Raw genomic sequence first — 20,844 nt, 5'->3', positions numbered from 1 at the left:
TGTTATTTTGTTTCAGAATTATCCGGAAATGATTGACCGATATAACCAGGCTTTAATCAAGATTTATTTATTTTTCATCCTAGCTTATTTGAAACGATCTGGACTATATAAATACGCACATACATACATACGCATATAAATACACACACACACGTACACACACACACACACACATATATATATATATATATATATATATAATTTAACTTATAATAATCACGTAATCTGTCATCTTACGACCGTTATCTTTATCCAGATTCTTTGCAAGAAATCCAATCTCCAGAAATGCTTCTTGAGCAATTGAGATTGGCCAAAGAAGAGAGAGATCCACAGAAACTGGACACGTTAATATGCGAGTGTGAAAATTACCAAAATCCGGAACTAGCTTCTGAGTTACGCCAAGCCAGGGATGTTATGAAAGAGCTAGGAGGTGGAGTTGGAGGTCTGTTGATACTCTTACGTATAAATTATTATGGGGATTTTAATTTTAATACTTGTTTCAATTAACATTTGTGCCAGGATGTAATAAATAAAACTTATGAATATGTTGATTTCTCAGTTTATCCAATGTTTCAAGGAACTATTTAAGGGATAACCCTCCACTTTCAAATATGCTCATACTTATTAATTGCTTCGTAATAAATACCAATAAACTAACCTAAAAGTAATGATATGTTGTAAGATATATTTATGATTATTAAATATAATGGTTTTATCAAATGTTCTCATCAAAACGAAATTTTGTTGATGTGCTGTTTACATCTCTGAAAATGGAGTAATTCGTACATTGCCTTTATGATTATAAAAAAGAACAGAAAAAGATTTTATAGACATTTTTATATCTATAGAAATACAATAATTCTTTAAGCTTCTTTTTTTACATGAACTAAGTAAAACTTCATAGTAAGTAAGCATATTATAATCATTAAGTGATCATTTATAGTTAGTAATATTTATTCATGATCTCCTAAATAAGTTTTTATCTATTGTGAACACATCGATTAGCTGACATGAATTAACTACTCAATTCTCAGGCTCGCGTTCTCCGGAAATCTTCCGCGATCAACTGAGGGAGGCTGTCCGTTACAACGATAAGAAGATACTAAGTGACATCATTAAAGAATGTGTCGCAATGGGATTTCCAGAATTAGACGATGACATTCAGCAAGCCAGAGAAGCTCTGGATAAAACGCAAGACGGAAAAGGAGGTTAGCAACATGGATTCATACTTACTGCTATCGCTTTTGCAGTTTGGTTTTAAGCTTTATAACGATAATTTAATAATTACTGAAATTTGATAAATTCATGTAACAGGGGCTTATTTATTACAAGATATAACAAAGTATATACAAACGGATAAATATCCATCTATCTATCTATATATCTAAACATATGTTTGTTATGTTCTTGTGCGATTACGACAGCTGTATTATCGGCTGCTTTACCGGAGAAGCACATTTTATATTTCTGAGAGAGTATTTTCTCGCATTATGTCGCCCTCTTTTTATTATAGGAGATTTATATGTATTTATAATATATAATTACCACAGACAGGTATTTCACTGTAATTGCGGTTAAAAAGTAATAATACTTAACCATGGCGAGATTAAAAGCTACGACAATAAGAACTGCATTTGGTTACTTTATATATATATATATATATATATATATATATATATATATATATATATATATATATATATATATATATATATAGGAAGAGGAAGAGATGACAGAGATAGATAAATAGATAGATAGATAGATATCTGCAAACCTATAATATATAGATATATATATGCATATATATAAGTATACATATATATATATATATGTATATATATATATATATATATATATATATATATACACGCATATTTCACTAACTGGTGTTTAGTATTATTAAATACTCATATAAGATATGTGCCAAAAATATATACTTGTATTTGAATATACATATACATAATTATATGAGTTTATTGTTATATCCGATATATAAAATATATATGTATATATTTTATGATATTTATGACGATGTATTACGTATAATAAGTATTAATGAACATATATTACTCTGTTTGGTGAATAATCTCATTTAATTAGTATTTATTTAATTAGCATTTATAAAATCTTTAAAAGAGACCTCAGAGGAAGCTAGCTAGACAGTGAACCCAAACTCTGTTCAGTTTCTGTAATCAAATATCCATAATTTATTCTATAATTAATAACATTTTTAGACACTAAATGTGTTCAGCTTATCTGGAAAATATTAATATATTCTTGCTGCTTTAAAAATGTTTCTGTCCGCAAACATTAAAGTCTGCATTTTTGCCTTTTTTGGTTGGATGCTTCCGGTTATAGTTTATGTCGAATAATAATTGATTTTAATAATTAGGAACAGAATCTCCTGAAAGTCTTCGAGAAAAACTAGAGTCCGCCAGAAAACGAAGAGACAAAGAAGCATTGGAGAAGGCCATGGATGAGTGCATTGCTTCAGGACATCCGCAACTTCAACCTGATATCCAACAGACACGAAACCTGTTAGAAAACATTGGAGGCATGCGCGGAGGTCAGTCTCTCAATGAATACATGTTTTCTAAAAAAATATTCATTTACCTATATAATTATATTTTCAATATCTATGTTTTGTCAATAGATTTGCAATTTGCGTTCAAACCTAAACTTTTAAAAATAAACCGGAAATGTAATTTTATTTTATAAAAGACTATGCTACGGCTGCTGGTACTTTTGCTCACTGAGCATTTGAGAGTTTCTTCCTTTAAATACGTAATATCGCTACGTTTATCGAAACGCAATATATATATATATATATATATATATATATATATAACATATATATATATGCGTTTGTAAAAACGTAGCGATATTACGTATTTAAATATATATATATGCGTTTCTAAAAACGTAGCGATATTGCGTATTTAAATATATATATATATATATATATATATATATATATATATATATATCGCTGAAGGGAAATTTCTATTGTTACATACTAAACAAAAAGGAGAAATGTTGTTCGAAATATATCAATAAATCAATAACTACAAAAGAAGCAAAAAATTTATTACCGCTTATAATGTTCTCAGAAAATTCCGAACATAATTAGAAATATGAGAGCAGTAATGATTTTCAGTTATTTGTGATGAATTTGATTTTATTTTGCCAATAGTTTTACATATATAAATTGATATACGAATAAAAAAAGATGTTTACAAATCAAATTTTGAGGTAAAAATACACAAACTTAAATAGAATTTTTAGGATTTTAAGTTCCGGAATTATTAGTTGTGAGTGAAGAAATACGATTCTGGTAATTTATATTCTGTTAATAAACAAAATGTCTAACTTTTTATTACTTTACTGACACCCAAAATACAAAACATTACATTGTGAACACAAATAGGTTACATGTTTATACAGTTTTCCTAGTGTATTTCCTTTATAATAGTTCATGCGGACATTACTGACGTTCACACACACACACACACACACACACACACACACACACACACACACACATATATATATATATATATAGCATTATTTTCGGATACCGTATATATACATATATATATATATATATATATATATATATATATATATATATATATATATATATATATATATATATATATATATATATATATATATATATATATATATATATACGGTATCCGAAAATAATGCTTATATCATCTACAATTTGCTGAATTTGACTCGAAAATAAGAACGCAAATTAACTGTTTTTTTCATTTTATTCCAAACTTCTTAGAAACTAAGGAGTTCCTTCGGACTAATATTTGATCTCAGTATGCGATATATCTATCTATCTTCTATCTATATATCTATAAAAACAGAGATGTGTGTGCCACAGACGATTTCTGATTGGTTAATCCAATAATCACATCTCCTAAAAAACAATCGTTTCTACGCTCTTACCTTTACCATAAAATATTATGGCTTTATTTATTGTCCATCTTGGAAGGGTTTAATTTTTTAATAACTTGTTATTTACAAATTAAAAAAATACGAAACTATTATGCGAAACTAAACTACACGAAATACGCGCACACACGCACACACACACTCGTTCACTACCGTCACGTTGTTATGGCAACCAAACCCGCTGACTTCTTTTTCTCATTTCACTCGTGGTCTTAAATTAGATTCGAATAAGTTGCCAAAAAACAAATATATAACAAATAAATGTTATCAAAGGCAAATTTTTCGTGTTTTTATTCAATTTAACATGTTTATTCAGCTCGAAAAGCATACAGTGTTTACCGATGTATTGGAAAATTCAAGATGGCGGCCGATTCTCTCTTTAACACGGTAAGTTTGGAAAAAGGTGTAATAAATAAAAAACCGGTTAAAATACTGTTAAAAACTCGCTCAATATATGTTACCGTGACATAGGTTGACATATATTCGGCGGGTTTTTAATAGTATTTTGTATAGTTTTTTATTTATAACACCTTTTCCCAAACTTACGGTGTTAAAGAATGTGTGAGACGCCATCTTGAATTTTCCAACACATCGGTAAACACTGTATTCTTTTCGAGCTGAATAAACATGTTAAATTGAATAAAAACACGAGAAATATATCCAGTTTTTATCGGTTTTTTACCTTCTCTGCAGAAGTACAAAAAAAAAAACAAACAAAAAAAAAAAACGGAAGGTACTTTTACAGAATGTTAAACTAACCCTAACCGATGTTTTATGTTTAGTTTAGGAAAAGTCAGAAGAAATAAAAGTCATTATTGCATGAAATATACGTATTTAGTTGAAGTATTGTTTATGTCAATTCTTTCGAAGAAATTTAGCAAGAATACCTGTAAACCAGGAAATCGGTAAAATGTCATCATGGATGAATACTTGTCTATTATAATTTCTACCCTTGACAAAAACTTAGCCATAACAAAAGAGATTTATTGTTCAGATTGTTTTTGAGATTGATTTCTAAAAAGATATTTTATAAATAAAATCGACTTTAAAATTAAAGACTTAAATTACAATAATTGAATTTAAACATTCTTATTTCAATATTTGGCACATAACACCTGCAAAAATGATCACAATGTCAGGATTTCATTTTATTTCAGAATCGATGGCAAATACTAATATTTAACATTAGTTTATCATTTAAGCCGATAAAAAGCCCTTTTTTTTCCGAGTCATAAAAGGATTTGGAGTTTCCTAATCAACCTTTCGGGTGCAGTTGCACGCTCTCAAAATAACTAAAGTGTTGGCTTTAAAAAAATTGGTTCATTAAAACTAAACAGGTTTAGTTTTAATAAAAAAATAAAAATAAAAAAAAAATCGCTTTGGTAATTAGATATGTCGTATGGTTATCCCTAATCGCTGAATAAAACCGCTAACGAGTTGAATGATTACGACATAAAATTAAACTCGGGTTCCTGAAACGGAAACTTCGTTTGTTTTTGTTTTTTTCTTATCAATATATTTACATTGTTATTTTGTTTTCATTTTCAATCATTCGAACAGTTTTCTTTTTCAAGTAATCCAAGTTACAAAATTCCCACTGTTTACTATGCTAAAATCACAATGACTAATGTATACCTATTAACCCTTATCCTTGAGTGGCCTCTGGGCCTTGATAAGTGGTGACACCCATGTAAAAAAAAAAAAAAAAATCACTCGAACAGTTTTCTTTTTATAATGTACAGTTTTAAAAGTTTAAAAACTATATAGTTTTTACTTCAGGAAAATTAATGGGTCAGTTTTTACGATGTGCCCTGTTTAAATACTGTTAAAAACTCGCTCAATATATGTTACCGTGACATAGGTTGACATATATTCGGCGGGTTTTTAATAGTATTTTGTATAGTTTTTTATTTATAACACCTTTTCCCAAACTTACGGTGTTAAAGAGGGTGTGAGACGCCATCTTGAATTTTCCAACACATCGGTAAACACTGTGTTTTTCGAGCTGAATAAATATATTACATTGAATAAAAACACAAAAAAGATATCCAGTTAGGTAGAAAAGTAACTTATCTTGCCTTTGATAACATTTATTTATATATTTGTTTTTGACTATTTTTTCGAATCTATGTGTACAGTAATCTTGCCAGGATGCGGAGGAAAATGAATGAAGGGGGAGGGGAATAAAATAAAAACATTTTGGAAACAGAGTAAGTTTGAAAGAATTGCTTTGCACAGAAAGAAATTAATGAAAAAATAAAATTAAATTTCTTTTCTTTCTTGATTTTTTTTTTAGTTTTTTATGAAAAAGGAAGTCAAAATTAAGACTATAAAAAACAATTTTTATTAAGAGCGAACCTCAGTCGTCAGGTCTGTAAAAAAAGACGTGGAATAATAAATGTTTTCTAATACAAATTGTTTTTACTTATGTGTTCATTTGTCTCTTTGAAGTTCGTTTGTTTAATATATCGGTTTGCAATATAATTTTGTCATTCTGTCAGACTCAAATTTTAAATCTATATATCTATAAAAGTTAAAGTGTGTGTGTGTGTGTGTGTGTGTGTGTGTGTGTGTGTGTGTCTGTGTACATTTCCCTACGAAATAACTCTGTCAATTTTTAGTCTACAGACTCGAAATTTGATATACAGGGTACTGAGATTTGGAAAAATCTATGTGATCGGTTTTTAGCCAGAAATTTGGCGATTAAGGGGTCAAAGTTCAACGATTTGAGCTTTGAGAACTCTACCAAACTTCTCCGACAATTTTGGGTCTACACACTTTAAATTTTAGATATAGCTTCCGTGGACATGAATCTAACTTAATAACTTGATTTGAGCCCAAAACAATAAATTTTCAGGGGTCATAATAGGGGTCAAAGTTTAAAAAATTACCCCCTTTTTTTTGCTCAGCATACACCTCCAAACACCCGGGCAACGCCGGGCACCCATGCTAGTATATATATATATATATATATATATATATATATATATATATATATATATATATATATATATATTCCATTAAAGTTCTATTTTTAGTCTCAAATGTTGAGTGGGTAAAGTAATAATGAGTACTAACTTTTCCTCTCCACAAGTGACCAGTTATAATATATATATATATATATATATATATATATATATATATATATATATATATATATATATATATATATATATATATATTAATAATATATCTTTTTTGGTGTATCTTGATCTTACCGGATTCCAGGACGCGAATCTATCTAGTATGGTGATATATCAAGCTTAGTGCTGTTATTTAAGGCAATATAACTTGGAGACGGTACACAATTCCTCGTATAAACGAGTGTTGTGGTAACCATACCAAGGGGATCTTATTTGGGTTTCGAATACTGTTATTTTGAATATTTAGTCAGGATTTACTTGTAGAAAGAACTAACTATATGCCATATATGTGTGCGTTTGTGAAAAATATATGTTTATGCAACTCCGTTTTTCATTTTATTATTCACCAATATTTTAATGACATAAGCTCTATTATTGTTAACACTTAAGAACTGAGCGTACATAAACGTAGACGATGATTTTATTTTTACTTTTATTTATGTTAACTGATAGTTCCTCTATAAAAAATATACTGGCAAGGAACTGCCAGTCACCATATAGATTTTCTACTAAAGAGTAACCATTCATCAAGACCCAAATGCTATTCGAGGATAAAGGTTAATATCAAATAGACGGTGAGACAACCACCGTGATGTTAGGTAAAGCTTTAATGATGTGATAGAATTTGAGTATTAAGAGGATGGCTCAACAGGAATTTTTTGACATTGGAGTTGAAAACTTCGACCCACATGAGATCTATTATCAGTATCGAGCACTTTCTCATCATTACGACTATATTTATTATATGTTTGCATGTTTTTGTGTATTTATGTCAAAGTATTTTTTTTTAAATTGTACTTACATACAGAGCTATATTTAGCTCTGTATGTCAGTACAATTTTTAATTTTTATTCTACAAAATATAACCTCATCACCTGTTTCTATTTTTTCGCGTTGTTTAGCTGGCCTCTTGTCTCCCGGATCCCCACGTTCACCAAATTCAGCGCGTTTGCCTTACCCCTCTCCCCATACAGCTCAATCTCAGCGTTCACCTCACTCCCCTCGTTCTTCACAATCTCCCCGTTCGCCACAGCCACCCCGTTCGCCGCAGCAACCTCGCTCTCAACAACAACCATGTATGTCGCAGCAACCCCGTTCACCGCAGCCACCGAGGTCACCACAACCGCCCAGGTCGCCGCAACCAATCAGGTCGCCACAGCAACCACGCTCGCCTCAACCACCTAGGTCGCCGCAACAACCTCATTCCCCACAACAACCTCATTCACCACAACCACCCAGGTCCCCGCAGCCATCACGTTCCCCACAGCCAGTCCGCTCCCAACAACAACCATGTTCGACACAGCAACCCCGCTCACCACAACCACCCAGATCGCCCCAACAACCACGCTCACCGCAGCAACCCTGCTCTCAGCAGCAAGCACGTTCACCGCAACCACCACGCTCACCAAGAGTCGGAGTAAGGCGGCAGGTGAAGCCAAATGTCGGACAAACTCCGACTGATACCTTATCACCAAACCTAATGCCCCCAACTATGTACCGTCCCCGAGAAAATATCCAACCATCTATCGAAGGATCACGAGGTCAGACTTTTCTCTATGGTATCGTATTTTATGTTAATATGAACACAATTTTAGTCAGCTTTTAGATTATGATTATCAGCTTTGTTTTACGATGAATATATATATATATATATATATATATATATATATATATATAAAACACTTTTCTCGTTATTTTCCTACTTATTTTCGTGACTTTGCGATATAATCTGGGTTTTTTTCGGTCTCTTGTGTTAGTTCGTGGAATATTGGTCCGAATGTCATTTTCCCTCCAATGCGTTCGTCTCTAAGGTTGCATAAGATGAACAAAACAATTCTCAGTACAATACTCTACGAATTGACAACAGACACTCAAAAACTAGTTGGCAGAATTGAGTAAGCCGCTTCTCTAGATTAGCGTGAAATCGTATTTATATCTATTTTCTAACACCAAAAAAACTCTTTGAAATTCATGATAAATTGTAATAATTCTATAGGATTTCTGACGATTACTTTTTAAATCCCCTATTTTTATAACAGTCTTCTCATAATATATCAAAATTATATAAGTTAGCGAAATTTGCATTTGTTCATACGAAATTAAATTCAATTAAATGTATGTCTGAATCTAAACAAAATGAAATATTTCTCCCATTTTCCATCTTCTGCTGGTAGAATCAATTAAATTTCTTTAAAGCTATAATCTTACCTAACAATGTATCTATTTGTAATCATATTCAAACATTTGTATTAGTGTAATGGATTCTTGAACATTAAATATTTCGGTCTTTGGCGCGATAAAATTTGCATTATTTTTAAAGTACTAGCATGCTATTTTTTCTGAAAATATTATATAGTGAAAAGTTCATTCTATTGACAATAATGTCAAATAAATAGTACCACAACTAAACGAATATATATATATATATATATATATATATATATATATATATATATATATATATATATATAATACGTATGAAAAACACAAATGACTTTTATTTATATATAATAATTAAAAGCTGGGAGTTAACGTTAAATATTATTTTATAATATAATCAAATTAATAATGAAAGAATAGGTCATGGCATTTCGAAGCTAAATTCTTCTCATCAGAAGAGGAAAAGCTCAACATTATACATAATATAAAATATAGATAAAAGCTAGCTTAAGAACATTTTGATTGGAAATGAAGCAAGACCATATTAAGATATATTAAAGAAGGTATAAAATATAAGAATGAAACATTATAATGCAACTAGAGATAAGGAATTAAGAATACGTTAACAGGAAGGTAAAAACATAAAGAAATGAAAGGGTAGTGTATAAGTAAGTTTAAAGAAGATAGGGACCACTAAGAAATAATGGGGTATCCTTAAAAAGAATAGACAATAAAAGAAAGGAGGAAAGAAAAGAAAAGCAAGAGGAAAAGGTAAGAAAAAGAAAGAATGGGGATAGAATATATATATATATATATATATATATATATATATATATATATATATATATATATGAGAAGGAAACTCTCAGAAGGGTAAAAATAAATTCCCAAACCGAAGTTTTTGCATTACTATAACGATTAACATAATGATAAATACTAACCTTAATATGCCCCTATTATAACATTGATATAATAAACAATTTATAACATTAGTTCCAATTTTTAATAAAACTCCTTTAATAATTTTGATTCTAGAAAAACTCTTAAGGGAAATGTGAATTCCAGGACTCTTGCTTAATTGCTGTATAATAGCTATGAATCGAATTCAATCTTAACCTGAAATATTTGAATTTATAAATGAAACCTTGTTTCAATATCACGTCCTCTAAAACCCTATTTTAAATAAACAAAAGAAACGGACACTTGGGGAATGTTTATTAACTGATGTCTACTACGTATAATTTAGGATTCACAGGTTTTAAAGGCATCTGTATATAAAAATGTAGGGCATCATTAGCTTTGTTAAATAATGATACCAATTGAATGCATACTTTGTAAGTTTCAGTCCATAGCATACGGTCTGAAAGAAAGAAGTTTTACATTGAATAGGATTCAGATTCTAGAATAGTAATTTATTTCATATTATAGGCTTTACTCTTCCATAACAAACATAATTGTAATCATGCTAAATTAATTTTCATTTTTATAAAACGTAAAAGTAAAAGAATTTATCCGAGTGTAAAATCTGTGACTAAAGCTTTAATTCTTGCCTAAGTTGTACCTAATGCTTATGGAGCAAATCTTTTAATTCGCGAATTTATTTAAATCCTTCACTCAACATGATTTTGTTAAATAGAATCATTTTTATTGGTGTTAGGCGCAGACACATCGGTGCGACCGAGGTCTGCTGAAACGCTTCGCGATGATCTGAAATCTGCCATCAAACGAGAAGACCGCCCTACTTTGGAAAAGTTAATTCAAGAATGTGAAAGAACCGAGTATCCGGAGATCGGCTTTGATATCCAAGATGCCAGATTACACCTTAAACGATTAGGTGGTGGTTATGGAGGTCAGATATTGTCTTATTGCTTTAATCTTATATTTATTTCATTAGATATTTTCTGCCTTTACTCGTATGTTTATATTATTATGGAGATCTTATTGCCTTTGATCATATATTGATTTTATTATGGGGGTCATATATTGTCTTAATGACTTTAATCATATATTTATTAGAGTATGGATGTCAGTATAGTCTTATTACCTTTGATCATATATTTATTTTATTATGGAGGTCATACATTGTCTTATTGCTTTTAATCATATATTCATTTTATTATGGAGGTTAGATATTGGATTAATGACTTTAATTATATATTTATTTTATTATGAAGATCAAGTATTATCTTACTATCTTTAGCGGTATATTTATTTTATTATGAAGGTGATATATTGTCTTATTGCCATTAGACATTTATTTTTTATAGTAATACATTCAATTTATATTTATTCTTGAAAACGCATTTATATATATATAATGAGTCACAGATAATCAAGACTCAGAGGCATAATGAGAATAAGAACTAATAAGTTTATCGAGTGAATGGTGAGACAACAGCGAGAGAATTGCAGGCGGTGGTTGAAGCTAAGGAGAACTTGATTATTTTAGAGGGCGGCTTGAAAAACATTTGGACTTGAAAACGACTATGTACTCCAAGTTTATTTAAACATTTCGTTAATTTTTAAAAACACTGAATCATTGTATATTTATAGCTTTTTATTTATTTTTCTTGAATTTAATGCATTTTAGCAACCTTTCAAAAATGTATAATTTATAAAATACTAGCTTTTTGTCTTCAGGTACCACATTGCCGGAATATTATCGAAATATTATGAAGCATGCAATCAATACAAGAGATAAGAAAAAACTTGAGCGATCTATCAAACAGGCTGTTGCTTCCGGTCTTCCAGGACTTGACATTGATCTTTATCATGCCAGGAATACCTTACACATGATCCAGGGTGGTGTGGGAGGTTAGCTCTGATTTTCTACTGTAAACTTTCCGCGTATTTAAATGTGTAAATAATAATAATAATAATAATAATAATAATAATAATAATAATAGCCGTTTGCCATTGACTTGATACTGGCAACAACAAGTGAGAATTCAATGACAAACGGCCATTACGATATCACAAGGACATCTGCAAAGGCTATCGAAAGAGGTGGTGGGTACTGGATATCTGGAGAGACTTATTATCACCGAAACTCCACGGAACACCACCGGTTGATGTCAGTGAGTAATCTCTGATGATGGCCTGTGTAAGTACAAATAATAATAATTATCATTCAAATTCCATAAAAAGTCACCGGTCGTTACTAGCAATTAATTAATGACTGCAGTGATAACACAAAGAAAATCAAAATAGATGGAGAGTACTGGGAATCTGAGATTTGTCATCACTCATAATTTCCAGGAAAAAAACACTGGTTATTGTGAGTGCGCAATCACAGATAATAATGTGTGTTATAACTAGTGAATTAAATAATAATATTTTTATCATTATTAATTTTATTAATAGTATTTTTGTGCGCTTTCTAATTGCAAGCTATGTAAAATAGATGATTACATAAATTGAAGCACTCGATGTTTATTTTTAATATGTATTTCTATTTTTTTAAATTTCTTCTAAAAGCAGAGGTAATTTCACATAAATCTGGAATTCAATATAGATTTACATACAAAATCAGTTTGATGATTTTTATTTAAATTTTATTTTAATTTTTAAACAGAAAAACGTAGTTTAATTCTATTTTCATCGTGCTTCAACATTCGTCATCTGTATAATAACTTATCAAACCCTCCTGCTTTTAACGAATTATGTAAATATTTTCAGAGCTTAAAACATTTCCTTTTCAGCAACGAACATTAAAGTAACTTGTTTTGTTTTTATTTTATTGCCCCTCCAGGCCTTAAGCCTGTGAAAGATCTTCGGGATCGACTCAGGGCTGCAGTGAGACAGAAAAACCAGGCTCAACTGGAAAAGATCATTCTTGAATGCGAGGAAGCCGGTTATCCGGAACTTTCTCGGGATCTCTCCGAGGCTAGAGATACCCTAGAAAAAATGGGGTGTGGTCGTGGAGGTTAGTTTACTTCTGTATACAAAATAACTATGCTTAATTTATCTGGCTTCTAAATTAAATTCTATTTATCAAAACTTAAATCAGCTTTCCTTGCCTCGCAATAGTTGACAATGATATTTTAAAGTTCTGTATTATGCACTATTTAGCATTCTGTATTTTAATTATACAAACCGTATATTTAGTATGTTGTTTCAATCATTGTATCATGATTTCTCCAAATTATAGATACATTGTACATGCTATATATGCCAATGAAACACGACAGAGCATATAGGAAGTTCAATGTATTTGATATAAAATGTTTAAGGGTTAGTAGTAACTTTGAGAGTTAGATAAATAAATGCAGATACCAAAAAGATGCATCAACATTATCATTCAAAAAAGTATAAACATGGTTTGGCCATGCTAACAGACTCCGGGTATATAAAAATCACACCAAGAATAATAATTACGAAATAATCGAATGGACAGCCACTAAAATGATGGGCCGATCGAAAGGATCGAAACTGACACGCAGACCTTGACAATAACGATTTCATATTGATTCAGATTCAGCTTTAATTTATTGTTCGACACGGCGATTATAATATTGCCCGAACCAGATATGAAAATGAAAATTCAAGTTTTAAATATGTATTCTGCTAAATTGCTTTCAACTTTGCAAATATCTTTTTGAATTTGTTGGTTTTGAAGAAGGTCGAAGGGTACATGAACCAAAATATTGTGCGAATAGTTAGAAAATTGTCAACACTACAAACTCAGATGGTTTATACGAGTATTTTACACGATGTCACTACATATATAAAGTAATTAGGTTTTCTGTAAGTCTCCACCTTCGCGCTTTATTTTGAGCCCATATCTTCTCATACGCTTCGCGTATCTTTCTCTCTCTCACACATATGTGAACGAATGCAATTTTCCTCACCGCGTCAAAACAACAGCATTAAACTTGTTATTCATTTTGCTCTCCCAGGGACAATAACTCCCGCTTCCTTGCGCGAAAAACTTGAAACTGCTCGTCGTAGCAATGACAGAGAAGCCATTGAAAAAGCCATTGATGATTGCCTTAGTTCTGGACACCCGGAACTGATTCCGGAGATTAATCAAATTCGAAAACACCTTGATGGTCAAGGTTATGGTCAGAGTGATGTCCAAGGTGATGATAGAGGAGGTCAGTTGAGTACTTTTTCTTCCTATATGCGAACTCGCATAATGCTGCCTTCTGATCTGTCGCCACGTATTAAGCTTAAGATGAAAATTCTTTCTCTCGCTAAAATATTTCAAAACCAAATACAAATACTCTGATTTGAGAATATATCAACAGCTTCTTTTTTCATATTGTTTACTGCGTTCATATTAGAGCTGCTAATTTTCCTGTTTTATATGGATGGAATTAATCTGTTTCACTTTCTCTGCATTTGTAATGCTTTCATGTATCTGTTATCAGGTTTTTCATGTTGTAAATAGCTATGTATAAGAAGGCAATATTTCAAATATATATGGATATTACACAAAATCATATAAATGCCTCGGTTCTAGAAAAATCTATATTCTATGAATAATGAAATTTTATCAACTTACTGGTAACTACGGTTTACTATTACTACGAGTAGATGGTGTGTGTATGTGTGTGCGTTTTGGGGATGAAGTATCATGTATTCACAAGCAGTTTCCAGTCGCATATATATCCTAGTCAGTGAAGATGACGACATCAGATTTGTGCAGTTCTTGCAGGAAGGTGTTGACATCCTCCAACATTCAGCGACTTGTATTCCAAAATGTTCACCCATCTGGTACTGACCAGACTAAATATTGCTTAACTTCCATGATTTTATGAGAACCGACTATAAACGTGATTATTCCGTATGAAATAGGTGAATAGTACTCCACATACTATAGGTTATGAGATATGTGGACAAAGTTAGTCTTACATTCACCTTTAACCGCTTCAATCAAAGCATCATTCATCTTACCGCAGCTTATATTGGAGTCAACCGGTGTTTCACCGTTGTCACGCATTTTAAATGTGCCAAATAACCATGACAATGCGATTTTCGTATTTGTATTGCGTCCAATTTACTATATATAAGCATTTTACAAGGTTTACAATAAATTAGATTGGAGAGTATTTGGGTTAAAGATATTAAGAATTATGAAGGATACATAGGGAATTGGTTGATTTAAACGTGAGGGAGATGTGGAGTTAGTTGAATTGATTAATCCTAATATATAATCTGGATAAATGTTTGAATGTTCCAGGCAGAAATTACTCCTAGCTAATCAAACAAATCTGAAGTTGTTTAGCGATTAAATATATGATAATCATGCAAGTTATTTCTTATCCCAAATGAGTTGCTTTACTAAGGTGTCATAATTTATCGAATTAATAACTGGAAAGAGGAGATTAGTTTATATATTTCCCAACGGTATTATTGATAGTTGTTGAAATAAATTTGGCATAATACTGGGTATGATACCAAACATTTAGACGAATATATTTATAGCCAGGAGAAGAACCACATAATCAGGTGCCAGGATTGCTGTATAAATTATATTGAATCTCTTTGAATTTTTCAGTATTGACACTTTTCGTATTGACACGAGCAGTGAAATATGCTCTTTTGACTCTGATCACAGTAATACTACCATTCTTTACGTGGAATGCTTTACAATTCAAAGCTTCTCTGATTGGGTTAATGCTGCCAATTTTTGCTGGGGACAACATTTTGTTTACTCTTTTCGCTCCAAACAATGCATATTGCCAGTTTGACGTCAGAAGATACTATTTGAGATTATGCCTAACAGGGTACTTTCGGGAATGTGCCGACGAAATGTCTGTTTACATTGCATTTAAAGTTTTTACACTTCCTTAATAATAGAAGAATACACAGAAACTAATCTTTCTTGTAGAGAATTGCAAAACAACTGCAAAGCTGAACACTTTTCAGTTTTCATTTTCTACTTATTTGCTTTTCTCTATCTTTTCTTTCCTTTGGTTGTATTTTGTTTTTGTTTTCTTCTTTTTATGTACCTCTTTCTTGCTGTCTTTCTGTCCTTCGTGCTATCGACTCGTCTGACACTGTAATGGCCATATTTTCCAGCAGATCAGAAAACCCCACCAAAGCCGACTTTCTCGCAAGGCACGCATTTCGACACGACTGGAAAAGAGAAAGTTTTGCAACCGCGTGGGAAGATCTCTGAAACCAATTATAAGGAAACGGTTAGCCCTAAACTTGCAGTTGGACGCGGTGGTTAGCATCTCTCTATTTCTTCCATTCTATAATGTTATTTGTTTCTTTTCTTTCTTATTTTTCTTTATCTTATTCTTTCTATCTGTCTCTATCTTTCTTAATCATTCACTCGCTCGCCTCTATTTCTCTCTCTTATTCTCTCTCTCTCTCTCTCTCTCTCTCTCTCTCTATATATATATATATATATATATATATATATATATATATATATATATTTGCTTTTGAAGTCAACCACTTTTTTATTTTCTCGCCTGATCAGTAGATTAATAAGTGCTTGACCCTGAAACGGGGTAACTATATCAATTGAAAGTCGAACGATTGAGTTAGCGTATTTTATTTCTGTATTCGTCACGTTTAAGGCTTCCTGTGTTAGCCGTCTTTGACAAGGCTGATAATCAGTCTATTAATTGGAGTGACTTCTATACTTTTCCTTTTATATATATATATATATATATATGTGTGTGTGTGTGTGTGTGTATATATATGTTTGTATATATATACAAACATATATGTATATATAAAATAGTTATATATATATATTCCTTTATATACTTATGTTTATTATCAGAATTAATATAAATATTTGAAATTCTATTGAATTTGTTCCCAATAGATCGTATTGTACCTTATTCTGAGATGACAGCTAACATTACTATGATCTAATAATTACTGAGCTAGATTAGTTGATCTATAAGATAGATGATTCTCACCTGTGAAAACTTAAGAATTCTTCTCTTTTTATCAGCTCGACTCATTCGTAACACATGCATGTATGCATACACAGATAAATATATCCGTGTTGATTCACATCTATTCTATGAATATATCTAGCTTTCAATCTATTTTCAATACACTTATGCATGTTATCGCAATGAAGCTTCCTCATACACACACATTATCTGTTCAGCCATTTGAAATGAAAGTTAAAATATTTGTATGCTTCCATTTTCCATCCTCATCATCGTGAGTTATTTTTTATTGCTTTACATCCACGCACATGTATAAACTGATCTTTTCCTTGTATATTATACGTTTTTCTAGTCCGCTCCTCAAGATCCAAATCTCCCGATACTCTTAGAAAAGAGCTCAAATCGGCTACTCAGCAAAAAGACGCCCCAACTTTGAACAGAGTTATAAGCGAATGTGAAAAGGCTAAATATCCTGAGTTATGTCATCAACTACGTGAAGCACGTCAAATCCATAAACAACTACGTGGAACCCACGGAGGTCAGATCCTCAAACATTTTTGCTTGTGCTTTTAAGAGGCTTTTTGTTAAATAGACGATATCGATATCAAATAGCATTTCATTTTTTAATATATTTAAAATTTATATCGCGACGAAAATATTAACTTATAATATTTACATAATATCATTATTTCAATAACTGCTGATGTAATTGAAGCATAAGTCTCTCCAGGACGCTTATAAAAGATAAATTGCAAATATTTAAATCGCTGCTTTTTACAATTTACTGAATGATTCCTAATCTAATATATAATTTACTAAGTTGTTTATATTCCAATGTTTCTAAGGTTTACGTTAGCGTTCACTCCTAAACTACTTAAAACATGTTTTGAGTAGTTAAGGAGTAGATCATTATGAAAACAGATTTAGAAACCATATATTCGATTAGAAACCATAAACTTTCGCGTCCGTAATGCAAGGAATCTGCTAATTTCACTTATAATTTATAAATCTTGTTAGTTGTATGAAATGCAATGTAAATGTGACAATCAATAGCGTGTTCATTTTAGAAGTGGCCAACTTTAAACTGACAACTTTATTTTCTTTCATTGCGGATTTAATAGTTATCGGTTATTTTGAGTTCAGTTTTGTTTGGCAATTCATCATGAAGAGGCTGACATTCGAGCAGCGTTTGCAAATTACAAATAATACGATCAATTTCCTAAGAGAACTTTTCATGAACGAATAATTTCACGAAATAGATATACAAAACTAATCATCTCGTTCGTGCGATTTAAATCCATTAGATTGTTTTCGTTGGAGATATGTAGAGGTATATGACTACGAGTGATAAACAAGAAAAAAAAAACACTTTCAAGAGGCGCTGTTGCTGAAATACATTTTTAACGCGTAAAATGTATGAAAATTGTACCTGAAGATTGCGAGCGGTGGGGGCCATATGCCTGAAATTGTATTTAAATTATAAATGCCAAAAATGTATGTTAAGAAGAAAACACATATTTGTATAATAAAACGATTTTTATGTTATTTATTTTCATTTAAAGTTCGCCGCTTCTAAGTATTCCCGATACATACATACATACATATATGTTATATACATATATGATGTGAATATGTAGAATCAACTTTTGTATATTTTTATGCTTATATATTTAATAATGGCGTATTTAATATGTATATAGATGTTTATAAACATAAATATATGAACATATATGTATATATATATATATACATATGAATATATACATATATGAGTGTATGAGCGTATGTGCGTGCGTGCGTGTGAGTGTGTGCAGTTCATATATATTTTAGTTGAAGAAAAAGAACATGTTTGTTAAATTAAGTTAAATAGAGTATGGTTTCTATTTGATGAATCTATAATTGAAATGTACCCAAATCTCACAAACCTTTCATACAACCCAATCAACCAATCTCTCTCTCTCTCCCCCTCTCTCTCTCTCTCTCCATATATATATATATATCATATATATATATATATAATATTATATTTACGTTTATTATATATATCTATTTATTATGCACACATGCATATATAAGATATGTATATATAAACACATATATTCACACACATGCACACACACATAAACACACACACACACGCACACACACACATATATATATATAATTATTTGATTGTCAGGTACACTTAGTCCAGACACTCTTCGAGAACAGCTGAGAACTGCAAGTCGACAGAAAGATGCTTCCCTCTTAGACAAATGCATTAAGTTATGTCTGGCTTCAGGTTTTCCCGAACTGGATGCCGATATCAACCGAGCCAGAGATAATATGGACATACTGGACGGGGGACGCGGAGGTCAGGTTCAGTTAATTTATTCTGTTTTCGCGTTGAATTACGATTATGTTAATGTCTAGAAATGTATTCGATGAATCGTTTTTTTAATTGAGGGCCTTCTTTAGTCAGTGAGTTTTCATTTGACTCTACCCCAAGAGAAAACTAAATGTAAGCGTAAGTAAACGTTTCTGTTTATGGCTATATAATATATAGCTATATAATATAGTTTGTGGCCATATTATATATGGTTATAACCTTCTAATATATGCTTCTATAATATGTTTTGTGTTTACTGCTATAGAATATATAGATTTACAATACATTTTATCGATTTATAATAAATAATCCTTTCGCTGTAATATATGACTCTATAATATATTTTCTGTCGATGGCTATATAATATATAGCTATACAATATAATTTATGCCTATATATGTTTACGAGCCTATAATATATGGCCTTTTATAAAATGTGTTGTATCTGTAACTATATAATATATAATTATACAATATTTTATGCCTATATAATATGTTTACAACCCTATAATACATGGCTCTATAATGTTTTGGGTTTATTGCTATATATTATATAACAGCTTTTCCACAAAAAGTCCAATCATTTCTTTTTATAGTTTAACAGAACGGTCCTTTCATTAACCAGCGGCCCGGTTTTTTCTTTCCTAAAAATAACGACATTTAAAACTGAAAAGCTATCGGCTGACATATACGTCTTTGGGTTTCGTGTAAACAGTGACCCTATCGTTTTCTTGGGGAAGAGTCAAGCAAAATAGCGTTCACTAATGAATGAAAGGTTAAAAAAATTGAAATTGTTAAAAAACATATAACCTATAAATACGTTTTTGTAATATTTTCAAGTCATGAACTTGTACTATGTTTCTTTTGAAACCCGTTTGATTGTTTTAATTTTAATTGTAACTAATTTATTAACTCTACTTTAAATATTACGTTACCTTTGAACACAATTTTCCATTCATTTAAAATTGTATAGTTAGATTCTATACTACTCCAAATTAGATTGCTTCTTGGACGATAAAATATACATTTTATACTTAATTATATAAAATGTTCTTAATGATATATCACCATTAATGATTTCTCTATATGTATTATTCAATTTGTTTTAAGTATAATGTCCTTAACGATAAAACATACAAAGTCAAAGTGTGGTTATTTATTAGGCATGCCCTGTTCAGAAACTCTTCGCGAACAACTGCGAAATGCTTGCCAACAGAAAAGCCGATCACAGTTAGAGAATGCCATTATAGAGTGTGAAACTGCAGCCTACCCAGAACTAAATGACCAACTGCGACAGGCTCGCCTCTGTCTGGAAAGCTTGGGATTTGGTCGTGGAGGTT

The 20,844-nt window shown here is 30.9% G+C and overlaps 2 protein-coding genes across 2 annotated transcripts in view; both read left to right on the top strand.

Annotated features, from left to right (window-relative positions):
- Window positions 1-186: 186 nt before the first annotated feature.
- LOC145259912 (uncharacterized) lies at window positions 187-12,211 on the top strand. Its single transcript, XM_080117852.1, has 6 exons — window positions 187-442; window positions 1,035-1,208; window positions 2,393-2,566; window positions 8,015-8,653; window positions 10,930-11,121; window positions 11,913-12,211. The coding sequence occupies exons 1-6, from the start codon at window positions 286-288 to the stop codon at window positions 12,089-12,091; spliced, it is 1,515 nt and encodes a 504-aa protein (XP_079973978.1). The 5' UTR covers window positions 187-285; the 3' UTR covers window positions 12,092-12,211.
- A 1,880-nt stretch (window positions 12,212-14,091) lies between these two features.
- LOC145259896 (uncharacterized) overlaps window positions 14,092-20,844 on the top strand; it is a 47,334-nt gene continuing 40,581 nt past the window's right edge. The window contains exons 1-4 of the mRNA XM_080117801.1: window positions 14,092-14,368; window positions 17,490-17,675; window positions 19,317-19,490; window positions 20,668-20,841. Coding sequence (XP_079973927.1) covers window positions 14,107-14,368; window positions 17,490-17,675; window positions 19,317-19,490; window positions 20,668-20,841 — 796 coding nt within the window. The 5' untranslated portion in view covers window positions 14,092-14,106. The remainder of the gene's footprint in view (window positions 14,369-17,489; window positions 17,676-19,316; window positions 19,491-20,667; window positions 20,842-20,844) is intronic.

This window comes from Euprymna scolopes, chromosome 3 (genome assembly GCF_053919585.1).
Source record: "Euprymna scolopes isolate OS-2025 chromosome 3, ASM5391958v1, whole genome shotgun sequence".
NCBI classification, from domain to species: Eukaryota; Metazoa; Mollusca; class Cephalopoda; order Sepiida; family Sepiolidae; genus Euprymna; species Euprymna scolopes.
The sequence above is the reverse complement of the archived record's forward strand: the minus strand, read 5'-3'. Positions and strand labels throughout refer to the sequence as shown.

Excerpts from the sequence above, each read along its gene's own strand:
- LOC145259912 (XM_080117852.1), top strand. The coding sequence starts at position 286 with ATGCTTCTTGAGCAATTGAGATTGGCCAAAGAAGAGAGAGATCCACAG. Across the intron at positions 1,209-2,392 it reads AACGCAAGACGGAAAAGGAG|GAACAGAATCTCCTGAAAGT; the intron begins GTTAGCAACATG and ends TTTAATAATTAG. Across the intron at positions 8,654-10,929 it reads ATCTATCGAAGGATCACGAG|GCGCAGACACATCGGTGCGA; the intron begins GTCAGACTTTTC and ends TATTGGTGTTAG.